At 33.1% G+C, this 15584-nt stretch overlaps 1 protein-coding gene across 1 annotated transcript in view; it reads right to left on the bottom strand.

Annotated features, from left to right (window-relative positions):
- LOC129245562 (kelch-like protein 17) overlaps window positions 1-15584 on the bottom strand; it is a 95571-nt gene that overhangs the window by 18924 nt on the left and 61063 nt on the right. Inside the window, 1 exon segment of the mRNA XM_054883789.1 lies at window positions 8417-8609. Coding sequence (XP_054739764.1) covers window positions 8417-8609 — 193 coding nt within the window.

Raw genomic sequence — 15584 nt, forward strand, 5'->3', positions numbered from 1 at the left:
TGTCATAAAAAGAAAAAGGAAATAGTGATTTGCACACTCGTACCCTGCATCCATTTTATGTATTTTTCTGTATAAGTGAGACCTCTTCATGACTGCATTTATATTCCTTCATAACAAATGATTCAACTGCAAATCTCAAAATTGATGGCCTTTACTTAGCTTCCAGTGGAAGTTATATGTATGTTGATAGCCACCCTGTATAGATGCATGTACTTATACATACGTGGATGCATACGGCAAGTGTACTTGTGTCTACATGGATGTATTCCTTCCTGCACTGCTAACATACACCACATACATACATAATATATGTACAGTAGGTTCTCATATACATATGGTACTTATATATGTAAGTACATTCGTACAACTTAACATTTATGTATGTCTGCCGTCCCTGTTGCAGCGGAAGTTTGAGAACAGTTACGCTTAGTGATGCATACGAGTAGACGTACTCATAGGAGTAAGTACCTATGTACACATATAAGTTGCATGAAATTTTGCCTGCAGGCCGTCGAACGTTTAAGTCATTTTAGTGGTAATGAACGGCTGCTGCTGCGCCGACCACCCGTCGAACACCGGTGACAAGCTGCGTTACCAACATTCCTGCTGGTGAGTGTAGTGGGGCGTAAGCTTGTAAACAGAAATATGCAATACATGGGTACAAAGTATATGTAAGTAATGTGTGTGCGTGTGTACGTATGCTCCTCTGTATGTGAAATGCAAGGAAGTCAGTGCATCATGCAGTGTGATAAGTGCGCTCGACAGTGATTTCTTTATTCGCTGTTGCTGCCACTCTTGCTTTAAAATAAAAATTGTGTACTTCTATTAACAGTTCAGAAAATTAATTGCGATTCTTCTGTATTTTTTATAATTCACTAGTTTGATTAATTACTTTAATTATTAACTTCTGAGCTGTGATGTACTTCATTGCAGAAAATGTGAGTTGGAATTAATGTTTTGGTGAAAATGATTTTCTGAGGGAGGTGAGACATTTTCTGTTGTAGGCAACATTTTCTGGCGCAATCAACTAATGAAGTGGACTTTTCATTTGCGCGTTCAGAGAATCTTTACAACAGATCAAAGATAACTTTAGAGAACATAACTCAAATTTGTAGGGATTTAATTTTGTTGTGCTCAAATTTTCGGGATGAAATTCAGAGGTTTTTGATTTTATTAAAATTTATTGTTAAAAATGTATGTACTAATAATAAGGCGGCCACCGTAGCCGAATGGGTTGGTGCGTGACTATCATTCGAAATCAAGAGAGAATGTAGGTTCGATTAAAAAAAATATATGCATTTCGGAGTCGGCTTGAAACTGTAGGGACCCATTTGCAGAACAACACACCACAAATAGGAGGAAGAACTCGGCCAAATACCCACAAAAAAGGGTGTACGCGCCAATTATAGATACATATAATAATACTTTATGTCAAAACGTAAATAAAGAAATACAATTTTTAGCAATTCACATATTTACTGAGGCAATGAATTAATCTTATTTATAAACCAGAAAAATGAACGTAAAATTCTGCAAGCTTGCGTCTAAATAACAAGTATTGTATAAGGTGGCGCAAAATTGATCATTCAATTTTATTTTTGAATTCTTTTTTTATTGGATACAAAACAAAGTTTTTGAGCGATGGAAATCTTTATTAGACCTTCTTCATCCACTCCATTGCTTGTCTGTTTGTATACTGCAGCTGTTTAGTTCACAAGTGTCGAATATTACCACCGTACAACCCCATTGGCAAAATTTGTATGTACATTTCCGGATAGGGTGATTAATTTTGCGCCACCTTGTACAAAAAAACTCGGGAAATCAACAGTTGCTAATAACAGATATTATTTTGTCCAAATATGTTTCGTTGGTGTAAAATAAAATTTATTTATTGTACACTTCGCTTGCTATAATAATACGAAGAACTAATTAAAAAATGCGTATAATTAACAAGAAAAATTAAGATATGTATTAATGCATGTTTGACATAAAATCCAGTGATATTCTACTGAGCTCATTTAAACTATTTCCTTTGTACAGATACTCCCAATAGATTGACATTTATTGAAAAAGATTATGTATGAAATGTTAACATTTTTTTATTTTCCCCTTTATTTTTGAATTATTCATTTATACCGTTACGTATGGAATATGACATTTCTTAAAAGTCCGCACAAGTTGGCACGATAGCAGGGCTTCAAGAGTTCCGATTTTAAATGGCAGTGCTGTTTAGATCAGGCTAAATTTACAAGAAAAGTCTAACGGGGTCTAATCGCACGATGGCGGCCAATCCTCGTTACTCTGCGAGAGAAAACGATGCCCTCAAATTGTTGATAATAAAATTTTTTTTTACTTTTTTCACTTTTTGTTTTTAATATAAATAAAAATAAAAGAATTATAAAATTATTAAGTAGAACTGAAAATATTTCACTTAGAAAAATTTTATTCCAAGTTTTTGAACATTGAATAAATCTCAAAATTAAAATTTTTTTCAACATTTTTTCAGTTTGTTTCTTATTACTAAGAATTATACTACATATAGTCTAAAAACAAATCAATTTTCAGAAAAATATAAGACCGTGTACCAAATACTTAGATCACTGGGCATGGAATAGCTATTTATCAGAATGGGCTCTTTTGAAAAAATTAGACAGACGAAAATTAATAATCTAGCACCTGCGATAAATATATATGTAAATAATTGGCGCGTACACTTCTGTTATGTTTGGCCGAACTCCTCCTCCTATTTGTGGCGTGCGTCTTGATGTTGTTCCACGAAGGGTGGGGCCTACAGTTTGAAGTCGACTCCGAACGGCAGTTGGATTTTTATGGTCAGCTTTTTTCATAACAGAAATACACTTCGAGGTTTGCCAGTGCCTGCCGAGGGGCGAGCGATATAAGAAAAAACTTTTTCTATCCATTTGCTGTTTTATGCACGGAGATACGAATCGGCATACTTCCGAATAGTAGGCACGCACCAACCCATTTACTACCCATTTTATCGTAAGCGATAATTCTCCTAAGAAATATTACGAGTAAACAAAAAAGTGTAAAATTCAAGACAGGTTATGATTTTTTATTTTTCCAGTGAAGTATAAACGAAAATTTTGATTTGTCTTTTAAGATTACTTTAAAAGTATTAAACTTATTTGGTTCTGCATGTGGCTATCTCTATCGAGTTGAAATGAAATGAGTATTAATTATTTTATTTACATGTTTGTGGAAAAACAACATCAATCATCAAATCTTGCTCAAGAAATCACTCTAATTAAAAACTGTCATTCCTTTTTTGTAGATAATGTTAAGAAAACATAATTATACTATTTAATTTGCTTATTGACAACAATCATGACGCCTACTACAAACACACGCACGAGGCAGTTTATATATATTACGTAATAACAGCACTTACGACCCAGACGGATTTGGGCCTAACTTGGTTTCTTTCCGTAGTTATAAATATTTCAGAAATTTGGTTTATTTGTAAGCTTGGGTAAAATAAGAAATAAACTGAAAAAATTTTGAGAAAAAAAATTAATAATTTGAAATTTATTCAGTGCTTAAAATTTTGTTATGTACTTTTAAAGTGCAATATCTTCTATTCTTTTTACTATTTAAACAATTTTTTGTTTTGTAATTTTTTAGGATAAAAAATATTGTTTTGGAAAATAAGTTTGTTTGGTTGTTCAAAATTTTTGGGGAGAATTTTTTTGCCATTTTTGAAAAACATCCCGCATTTAGACTTTTTTCTTATTTCTCCCATTACCAACTGAGCTATGCTCAGTAATTCCTAAAATTTTCTTAGTGAGATTTCCATAACTTTTCGTATTATATTCAAATATGAACAGCGAATCAGCGAAAAAAATACCTTGAACTTGAATCTGCTTACTAATGCACGTAGCGCCACTTCGATCGTCGATTTGCAAACGGTTTGTATAAATGTACAAACGTGTGCTAGAGCTGTATAACCCATAACCAAAAAGTTGAAATGGAACCCACAACTAACTGCCGATATGCTAAGTGCATACATATATACTATGCCTATCGTACTAATCAACGCACTTACAAAATACCCGAAGCTCGAGTTATGGCGTACTTAAAGTACATGGCGGAGCACTCATACGCCCTCGTACGTTGAAATTGAAATTCTGGCCTGCAAAATTGACATGAAATGCGCGAGTATACGATAGCGCGTGTGTGTCTCAAAATTGTACACCAAGTGTAGATAAACTCTTCGTGAAGATGTCAATCAAAGCATAATAGCAATCAAGACTATTATTATGTACATTATATTTATAAGGCGGTAACGGTGACTGCGTGAGGTTGAAACTGCTGAGTAAGGCATGTAAATGCTTTAAGTAAAAGTAAATGCCCGCCCCCACCCCAACGATAAAACATCGACATGCCAAAATGTATTTAAAAAACAAGATAATCAAAAGACGAAAAAACCAACAACTCAATTGTTCCTAATTGATTTTTGATTTGAGATAATAGTTGACTGAAAAAAAGCTGATGCTGTGGGTAGGTTACTACAATCGCACTGTGGGCAATTGTGGAAATATTTGGGAATGAAATAAATGTAGTAGTTACATCATTGATAGGTAATATAGGATAAAAGTGTTGTTACTATTTTGAAATCTAAACGTTTGTTGATCTTTCGAAATTATATTAAGGTATATTTCTAATATTTTTGGGCTACGCTCCACGCAGAGTTAAATACGAGTATGTGTCATGGCGTGTTGATGATGACGTACCTAGTTTTGATGATCGGTTTTCCTCGAACACCTTAAAATTTTTAGAATGATTCTGTTATTTAAAATTGATTGTTCTACGCTCTACTCTAATGGTAGCGTTGACACACCAGTTTTTCTGATTGAAAGCTTCGATCATTTGCTTCGAATGGCTCAGAGAATGAAGAAATTGTGTTGGATTTCATTAGTCCCATATAGAAAGGTCTGTTTAGTTTCAGGCTCATCGGTATGAATTCAAAATTTGTATTTTCTTTCGATTTTATTTTTTTTTTTATCAATCGCCTCTACATATTTCACGTTATGTGCGACCTAAAAAGAACACGTCTTTTTCGCTATCAAATTTCAAGTAATATTTGATGTATGTTGCTAGTTGTAATATTAAAGATTGTCTTAGTTCTAATATTAAAGATTATAACGTAATGATCCTGGAGTAACAGCTTTTGCAGAGTATCAAATTTGTTTGACCAACCAACTGATTTGAAAACGCTTATAGTGGTAAACATTTTAGACTGTCATGTGGAATTATCAGCTAGCATTTGAAATTATCATGGCACAAAATACACATAAATTCTGATGTGTGCTTTATGGCATATCTTAGTTTCATACGTTTTTTTTCAGAAAAGCTTTCCTCATGTGCACTAAGAACTTAACTTTTTTATGTTTTTAAGCAATTAAGTATTTTTTGCGAAAATAATTAAATTAAAAGTTTGTAAAAATATTTTGCTTGTATCAAAAATAGTATTTAAAAAATTGCTCTCTAACACACAACGAATAAAAACGATAGCCTCTGTAGTTAGTTGCCTTAATTGTGCAATTTATAATTATATTTTATATGCATAAATACTTACATACATAAATACTTACATATAACAAGCTAAATTTTGTTTTGTTCTAATAACAAATTAACAAAAATTATAAATTTTTCATTTTAACTCCGTGTATATAATATATTTTATATCTTAAATATGCCTCACACTACAAAATAATTTGCAAAGTTGTTGTGTTAGGAATAAAATAGGAATAATAAATAAATTTAATTGTAATCATTTATTAATAAAATAAAAAAAAGTTATCCATTACCTCCATTTGACACATAAAATGCATTTCATAAAATAGTTTCTTTTAATTTTAATAAGTTTTAATTACACTGGTATCGATGTATAAGTACAAACTCTCCTGCCTGCGTTCGAATAATTAATTGGCCTTGGATAACCGCCTCTTCTCCACTGCTCTGCCGCACAAAAATTATCTTTTTCGCTTTTTAGGCCTTGCAAGTCTCCCAATGAATATGGCGGGAGGTTACGATTAGCGTAGAGCCTGATTACCAAGACGGGATTTGAATGGAAAAACTTTAAGGTAAGGAAATTAACAATCTACCACGGTAGAGATACGTCTTTCGGTGGAATCACTATGCTGTAACCACTTGCGCTACATTTCAAATGTGAAGGCTTTTTATTACCAAGTAGCTTTTTATTACGTGTATTCATAGCCTAAATTGGTGTTAAGGCATCCCACTGTGGGACGGTGAGTTTTAATGGCAATCAGCCTGTGCTGTGGTAAAGTATACTTCGATGTGTATGTTTATATGCATACAAGACATATATATGCTAAATTTACTATCTTTAGCAAACGCTTACCGCTTGTCAACTTGTGTTATTAATTAAAGTCAAAGATCTATCCAGTGGCCTCCTTTGTACGCACGCAATGGTCAAATAAATTTATTAGCTTAGCTAGAAGCCTAAACGTTGACCGCTTGTAATGCGTCGAAAGCAACACTTGACAATTGAAGGGGCATTGTTGGTGGTAATCACAAAAAAAAAAAAAAACAATTAATATAGTACTTTTATACCCTTAGTACGATAACTCAAAAGGTAATTAGAATATGAATATGGGGGTATGAATATGAATATGAATTTTAATACGAGGATAAGTACGAATACCAATATGATTATGAATAGGTACCTGGGTATGATGTATGAATGTGAGTAGGAATACGGATATGAGTTTGAGTATGCATGTGAATGTAAGTATGAATATGAGTCTGATAATATGGGTATGAGTATGAGTACGCATGTGAATATAAATATCGATAATTCTGATATGAGTATGCATATGAAATAAATATGATTATGAAATAAATATGAATGTGAGTATAAATATTGGTCTGAATGGGAATAGGGATATGAATATGAATATGAAATTGAATATGAATATGAATACGAATATGAGTATGAATATGAATATGAATATGAATATGAATATGAATATGAATATGAATATGAATATGAATATGAATATGAATATGAATATGAATATGAATATGAATATGAATATGAATATGAATATGAATATGAATATGAATATGAATATGAATATGAATATGAATATGAATATGAATATGAATATGAATATGAATATGAATATGAATATGAATATGAATATGAATATGAATATGAATATGAATATGAATATGAATATGAATATGAATATGAATATGAATATGAATATGAATATGAATATGAATATGAATATGAATATGAATATTAATATGAATATGGGTAGGAATATGAATATGAGTATGAATATGAATATGAATATGAATATGAATATGAATATGAATATGAATATGAATATGAGTACGAGGATGAATACCAATATGAATATGAGTAAAAGTAGAAATCTAAATAAGAGTATAAATATGAATACGAATATGAATATGAATAGGAATCTGAATATTAGTATGAGTATGCCTATGAGTTTGTATGTGAATTTAGATACGAATGTGAATATGAATATGAGTATGCGTACAAATACGAATATGAATATGAATATGAAAATTAATATCAATATGAATACGAACATTAACGGGGCTATAAATCTGAATATTAATAGTAATATGAATATGAATACAAATATGAATATGAGTAGGAATACTAATACGAATATGAGTGTAAATACACATATGAATAAAAATATTGGAAGAATCTGAATAAGAATTTGTTTAACGAAAGTGGTATACAGCATTGAAAGAACTGCTTCCCCTTAAACTTTTTTCATTTCACATTTACACGTTGAACTATTAATTTTTGTTAGAGCGACACTAAAACGTTTCATTGACCTAAAACGCCGTTAAGTGCTACTGAGCGTGACTGCTGTACTATGCTAATATATGAACGCTCAATTGACGCGGCTGTCACAAATTAAACGAATTATCAAGATGAAATTAAAAAATAAATATTACGTACACATGACACTTAAATTGCGAAAAATTTCTAATTTCACATTTCTATGCGATGCTTCAATAAACTAGCAGAGCGCACCAATGAGCAAGTGCGTGATGCGGCCGCGTGCCTCAATGATTTCAAAGAGCTAAACTGTTGCGGAAAATTCAACTGCGCGGGAGCAATGACTTCTCTAGCATACACATATATGCTTATAGATAGCCCGGGGGTACAAGTAAGCAACTTAATTATGAAAACAAAATTCATGAAACTTCACTGAAAAATCAGCGAAAAGCGAAATTTGTTGATTAATTACTTAATGGTGTTGTGCTTGCCATTCCGTCGGCTGTTGTTCGCATGCTAATATATGTATTTTTTTTTTTACTAATTGTTTGCTTATCTTTAATTAAATACATTTGTAAAAATATTTCCACATGTACACACCTGCGTGTTGTTGCGCATTTGATTGATGGCCGCAAAGGAGGCGATGCAATGCCCAGGATTTTGATGATGCGCCTGTGGCAGCACCTCCTCATTGGGGCCCGGTGGACTTAAGTCGCTTGGCGTTTGGGTGGAATTGTTGCTGGTGGTGGTGACGTCCTCATTATTGCCACCCGACGAATTGTTCTCGGTGGAGCTGCAATGAAAAAGATACAATGAAAAATAACAACAAAATGAAATGAAAAGTCGTAAAAATGAAGCTGACAAAATGAAAGCAGTAAAAGGTTTTACGTGTAAAGCTATCAAAATTATATTTGCATGGATTAATAACTTAAATCTACCTTTTAGCTATAAAAAGATTACTTAATAGCTACTTAATACTTCGATAAAAATACTGAAAAATTAGTACCTTTAGCTTCGCGCAGCATTTTACGAATAGCACAAAGGCTGTTAAAAATTTGCAAATGCAAGTAGGCATTAGCGCAAAAAATTGAGGTTTTTAAATGCATGAGAAAATATTTGATATTCAAATGAGAATCAACAATATTTCCTAGACAAAGTATACGTATACATATATTTCTTTTGCATACATAAGTTCACTATATATCTACATAAATATATTTACCTCAAGCCCACCTGACGGTGATAATACTGTGCGAAACCAAAAAATGGTATTTATATGGAATATAATTGTTAAATAGGTAATGTACTATATTCAGGTTAGGATAGGTTAGTCAGGTTGGTTGTTTAATACAAGACACTCGGTAGCCCTAAGTCCCATTGTGATACCTGCATTTGTTTTCCTTCTCCTAACTAAGTTGCTTAGGTAATGCATTTACTTATACAGATAATAGGATGAATATACTTTGAGAGATATCGAACTACGTAGGAAGTTAGTTAAGATCAAGTAATTCTTCAAACTCATTTAAACACTTAACAATTCAGGTATTTAACTAATAATTTAAAGAGTCTTGGCTGTCAGAACTTGGATGACTTTAAGAACTTTTTTGAAGTTGTCATAATACTGGCCATGTGGAGATATATAATGAAATTTGAATAACTTATCTTAGTTACATTGAAGAAACTACTGTGAAATGCTTTAAATATATTTCAAAATTTGCTTACTTTACCATTAATGGAGATATTTGATAGATATTTGCTCATGTATACACTTGAGCTGATTCCTAAAATGTTATTTTTATTTTTATAAGATCACTTATTTAAGCTTAATAGATGATATTAATAACGAGTAAATACATTCTGAAAAAAATATTCGGGAACTGTTCATTTAAAAAGCGCGCGTTACACATATGTCTAAATTGTTTTCTTGAATGTTGATAAAACTGTCCTCTATAGTGTCGAAGAGTTTGAGCGTGATCTGTCAATTATCTTTTTTTGGCATTAAATTATATCAGTCAACCTGAAGGCAGGTGTTCTTTGCGATTTCTACTATGGATAAAAATATCGAAGAAAGAATTAGTCTTAGATTTTGTATTTTGAATGGAATTTCGTGTGCCGAATCATTGAAAATGTTGCAGAAAGCCTATGGCGAGTGTGCTTTATCAAAATCACGGGTCTTCGAGTCGTAGAAGATTTGCCTTGATCTGGTCGCCCATCAACGTCTTCAACGGAACTATCATTTAAGTTTTAGGGAGGTAGCTAGTGACCAATTCGCAAAATTTTATACCATCATTGGGGCATGAGACGCGTGGCTGCACGACTCGTTGAGTTGAGAGAGTTGAATTTCTTTCAAAAAATTCATCGGAAAAAGGTGTCTGAAGACTTGCTTCAGCAAGTGAATTCGGACCCAAAGTTTATCCGGCGCATCATAATAGGTACTTAAAAACACACTAGTCAACAGGCGGCTCAATGACGCTATCCACATGAGCCGAAACCCAAAAAACCACGTCAAAGCGGGTCATAAGTGAAAGTCATGCTAATCGTTTTCTTTGATTGTCATGGAGTTGTGCACTCGGAGTTCCTTCCAAATGGTTCTACGGTAAAGAAAGGATATTATTTAGAAGTTATGCAACGTTTGAAGGAGAATTTGCTTAGGAAACGGCTCAATTTGCGGAAAGAAAACTCATGGATCTTGCACCATGATAACGCACCGTCTCACAAGGCTCATACTATGAACACTTTTTTGACCACTCGACAACCGCATTCACCGGATTTTGCCCCCTTTGACTTTTTCCCTTTCTCAATACATAAATTGCCACTCCGCAGACGCCGCTTTGAGTCGATAGAGACCATTAAGGAGAATTCGTTGAAGGAGCTGAAGAAGATCTCTCCAAACGTGTTTAAAAGCTATTTTATGACTGGACTAATCGTTGGCATATGTGTATTGTTTCGAATGGAGCTTATTTTTAAGGCGACAAACCTGCTAATTTCTTATGTCGATTATACTCTTCAGAGCAAAATGTAAATTTGTTTAGCATGATGTCGAGTAGACGTCATGAAGATCGCATTCGTATTATTATTCAACGAATCAACTATAATTTTTCCTCCTGAAAAAGGACAAATAAAGGCATTTTGGAATATTCGTTAGTCTGGCAACCTTATTTATTTTAAAAGACAATAGCTTGTATTAGGCTGAAGTAACAAATTCTGGGGAAGTGCCGTTACAAAACGATTTTTTTACATAGCAAAGCATTTCGCGTGTATTTCTCTGTTGCTTGTGCGATGTCATAGTTAAGAGAACGATAGTTAAGATTGACAGAATCTTTTGGACTTTATTAGCATGGAAAGTAATAGTAAGTAACTTAGATTTCCTGATATTCATTTGGTCTCTTAATGATTCTGTTTTCATTGCTATAATGCGTTAGTTTTATATTTATGTGATATATTTCTTATCAATGAAATAAATTTTATTTGTTAACAACAAATAAAAATATATATTTTCCAAAAACCTAATAAGCAACGTTTAATTTTTAGTCATAATTGCCTATTTGAACAGGCAGAAACATTTTACTCTGTTTATGTAGAGTATACTCGTATTCGCTGGAAAATAATTAAGCAGGCAGAAAAAGTTTTTCGAAACAAAATGAAACAGTTAATGGGTTAAAGATGCTGAACATATACACATCTTAAGCTACAATACAAGCTACTTCAAGTTATTAGCCTAATCTCACATTGCAGCCTGCATAGTCGAATGGCGATAGTTTTTAGTAAGCCTCATTTTGTCACACAGTGTAATATTACGTATACGACATGCACCTCTGCACTTACAATTGAAATGGTTGAACTGAACTGAGCCGACCTGAATTGCCCTCCGCTGACCCAGCACAGGCTGCGTCGTTTGCCTATTTCCGTCAGCATATGACTATATTTCTATATATGAGTATATTTTCCTGGCACTGATGACTTTCTTATCGCAATAACACCAAGTGTTGGCAAGTGTTTTGACCTCTCGTTTGCCAAAAAAAAAAATAACAAAAAAACGAAATTGAAATTTAACTAAATTTCCGCATTGTGGCTTTGCAGTCGAAACAAATTGCCAAATCATGTTGGAAAATTTCTTTGGTTAAGCTTGAATGATATGTGTAGATATATGTATACTGTCTGCAGCACTGGGATTTTGCAGTGTCGGTCTGTAACACGCCAATATTCTTGTTTGTATTTATTTTCAGGCAATTTTGTGTTATGGTTGGCTGCCGCATCATCGCCGCCAATGTATAAATAGTCATCCACATAGATGTGTATACACATGTATATTTTTGTATGTGAGGGGTGGTATAAATGCACACAAATGCCACAAACATTGGTAGAGATTGCGGACACGAGAACTTGTCCGCCTTTTCTCTTATTTTCATCCCTTACCCCATTTTCCTTCGCCTCCTCGTGCGCTTGGCTGCCATTTTGTAGGATTTTCAGTGACAACATTTTGCGGCTTTGCATGATTAAGTTTGACGCTATTGAGTGGCTTATAGTATATTTGAAATGCAATTTAGTTGCTCATTTTGTGCTTCTGGGTCCACTGAGTGGCAATTTTGGGATGATCATTATGATGAAATTTTTGAATGATGTTGCTAAATTTTCAATTGCCAAGTGTTGACGCAATTTTTTTTTTTACGTCATTGCAGATTTTTATTTAAGTAGGTAGCAATTTAAATATAGTAGGTCCGGAATTATTGTATCTGGTGTTTTTTAAGAGCTTGAGAATTTAAAAACAGAAATATTATTGGCATGCATTTGCTTTATTTATTATAATCTGATATATAATTCCATTACATTTATTTTTTGAATACGATACCGGATGTCCACCGCAGCTACGATTTATATGGTCCGTTCTACTAGTCAAATTTTTGACAACTTTTTTTTTAATAAATTTGATTAGTAAATCTAAATTATCCCAATCAGTACAAATGCGACACAAACGATGGTCTCTGGGCTTCAATTCTTGCACGAGCTCTATTTTATAGGCACGCAATCTCATGCAATCTCCTCAAAATATCTTCGAATCGCGTCAGGTGGCATGTAAGGTTAGCAGAACGTTATGGCCCACCTAAAACTAGATTACTGTTTGTCAACATACATATCACTTACATATATGTATACTGCCATAGTTCTAATCTACCGGAAAAAAAGGAAATTACTTCCACTTCCTATACGAATGCCCTGTCATATGGAAGGCGAGGATGTTAACCCTTGTCAAACCTTTTTTTGAAAACCTCGAAGAGCTGGCTGGTATAGGCGTAAACAGCCTTATAAGGCTTTTCAATCGCGCAGACGCGAGATAGTCGTGACGGAATAACCCGTATAATATGTTGTTCTAAATTTTTTGAAAACTTCACACTGATTTTAGGAGAGATGAGGACAATGACCTATGAGCCTGAGTGTGTCCCATAGTGGACAACCGTTACAACCTAGCCTGGTAAAAATATCGTTCAAAGTTTGAAACTTTGTGTTGTTGTAAGGTTAACTATATTTTTATTTAAAAAAAGTGGTATGTTTATAAATTTGCAACAGGAGAAGTCGTCGGACATGAATTAGTATTGCTAGCAAGTAAACGAAAGCACTGGCTACTAATTTTTTTATATTTTTGATTATTATTTTATTAAATCACAGAATGTATAAATTTTTCGTACTTGTAAAAGAATTTTCCAATTTTAAGGACCTGGTCCCCCTGGTGTAGAAATTTCAAAAAGTCAATTTTTGTTTTTTCGATATTTGGAAAGTATAGCATCTTAAGAATATACTGTGAAATTTTCATGCGGAATTTCCCAATATTATAACTTCTACAGCCCATTAAGTAGGTAGAGAGCGGTCCGCGCGCTCCTATACCTCAAGCTTTAAACGCTTTTATCTCGAAACGACTTTTTTGTTCGGTGTTGTTAAAAAAAGAAAAACTATTCAACCTAATCGGCGGAAATTTTAATAAGTTGTTCACAACATCAATGGCTATCGCCCGTATTAGAATCATATTATTAATTTAATTATTTCGTTTTTTTTTAATTAAAAATGTGAAAACCCCGATTTTTAGAGTGTCAAATTCAAAACCGCACCACTTTGTTAATTTTTTTTTTATTCTAGTACGGGAATGATAATTTTTGGTTTTTTTGGTTTTTGTGTTTCAGATAAATAGACGAGCCAAATTGAACAAAACCGTCCAGGTCCAATTTTTCGGGAGGGTCAACTTCAGCGCCATTTTTAAAATTATTAAAATTAAAAAAAAAAAAATTGAATATAAAAAAAATTTAATTTTTGTATGTAAAAGAAGTTAAATAAAAAGCCTAAAAAATTAAATACCGTTTTTCCTTTTTTTATTGTAAAAAGATAAAGTTGAAAGACAAAAAATAAGGCTAAAAGTTTATTATAAAAAGAAGTCTAAAAATTTAAATATCGTCTTTCATTTTTTTATTGTAAAAAAAATCCTGAAAATACTCTAAATTTTCGAGCTCTAGACCCTTAATAAATTTAACAAAATTTCTCTACTAAATACGTGGATCCTTTGTTCCAGGACTGAATGTATTCATTTATTGAAAATGAAATTTTTAAAAAGAACTATTTTTCTAAGCTTCTTTGCAAGAAATTAAAGATCATTGCATTAAAAATATACTACCACCAACTATCTATTTATAAACTGAAATTTATTTGTTAAAATCTGGGACCTTAGTCGAATTAAATTTGACCCAAGGCACATTGAACAGGTAGTAATAGTGGAGCAGATAATTTTTTTTTATATTTGTTTGTTCTGTAAATGCGCTAATTTGATTAAGATTAAGGTTAAGATTTTGACATTCTCACTCAAAAAGAAAATCATACATACATACAATACATTATTCCTGTTGCTTTTGCTATACTACCTGTTCAATGTGCCTTGATTCGAACTCAAAAGAATTGTCAGCCTTAAAACTGGTTTTAGAGTTTTTTATACAGGGTGGGCCACATAGCGTTTGCTTTTTGAACCACCTATTCTTTTGAGAATGGTAACACAAATAACATGTGAAATGTGTTCATAATTTACTTAAAGGTTTGACATTTACGAAATGGGACGCTATACGCTTGAACAAAATTGGGAAATATTGAAAACCTATTTCCAAAGTGGTGAGTCTTCTTCTTCTTTTCTGATTTTCACATCGGTGGCTACGCCAATAAGAAAAATTGTCGGATTTGGGGCCACACGTTACTGTAGAGAAGCAAATGCATCCACAACGAGTCACTGTTTGGTGTGGCAGCATCATCGGGCCATTTTTTCTCGAAAATGAGCGAGGAGCCGCAGTTACAGTAAATGGCGAGCGTTACCGTGACATGCTCAACGAGTTGTTTCCAAAAATTGAAGAGGATGACATGGACGACATTTGTTTTCAACAGGACGGTGCAACTTGTCACACTGCCAAAGTTACACTCGAACTTTTGGCTACCGTTTTTGAAAACCAAATAATAAGCCGAAATTCCGATATCAATTGGCCGCTTTGGAGCTGTGATTTAAGCCCGTTGGACTATTTTTTGTGTGGAGCCGTTAAGGACAAATACTATGCGAACCATCCAGAGACGATCGATGCTTTAAAACACGAAATCGAAGTTGCCATTCATGAAATTGGAGCCCAAACAATCGAAAATGTACTTAAAAATTGGGTTGATCGAATGGCCTACTCTAAAGCCACTCGTGGCAGTCATTTGAACGATATTATTTTTAATTCATAAATGACAATGTTCAATCTTCAGAATA

This window comes from Anastrepha obliqua, chromosome 4, assembly GCF_027943255.1.
Source record: "Anastrepha obliqua isolate idAnaObli1 chromosome 4, idAnaObli1_1.0, whole genome shotgun sequence".
NCBI classification, from domain to species: domain Eukaryota; kingdom Metazoa; phylum Arthropoda; class Insecta; order Diptera; family Tephritidae; genus Anastrepha; species Anastrepha obliqua.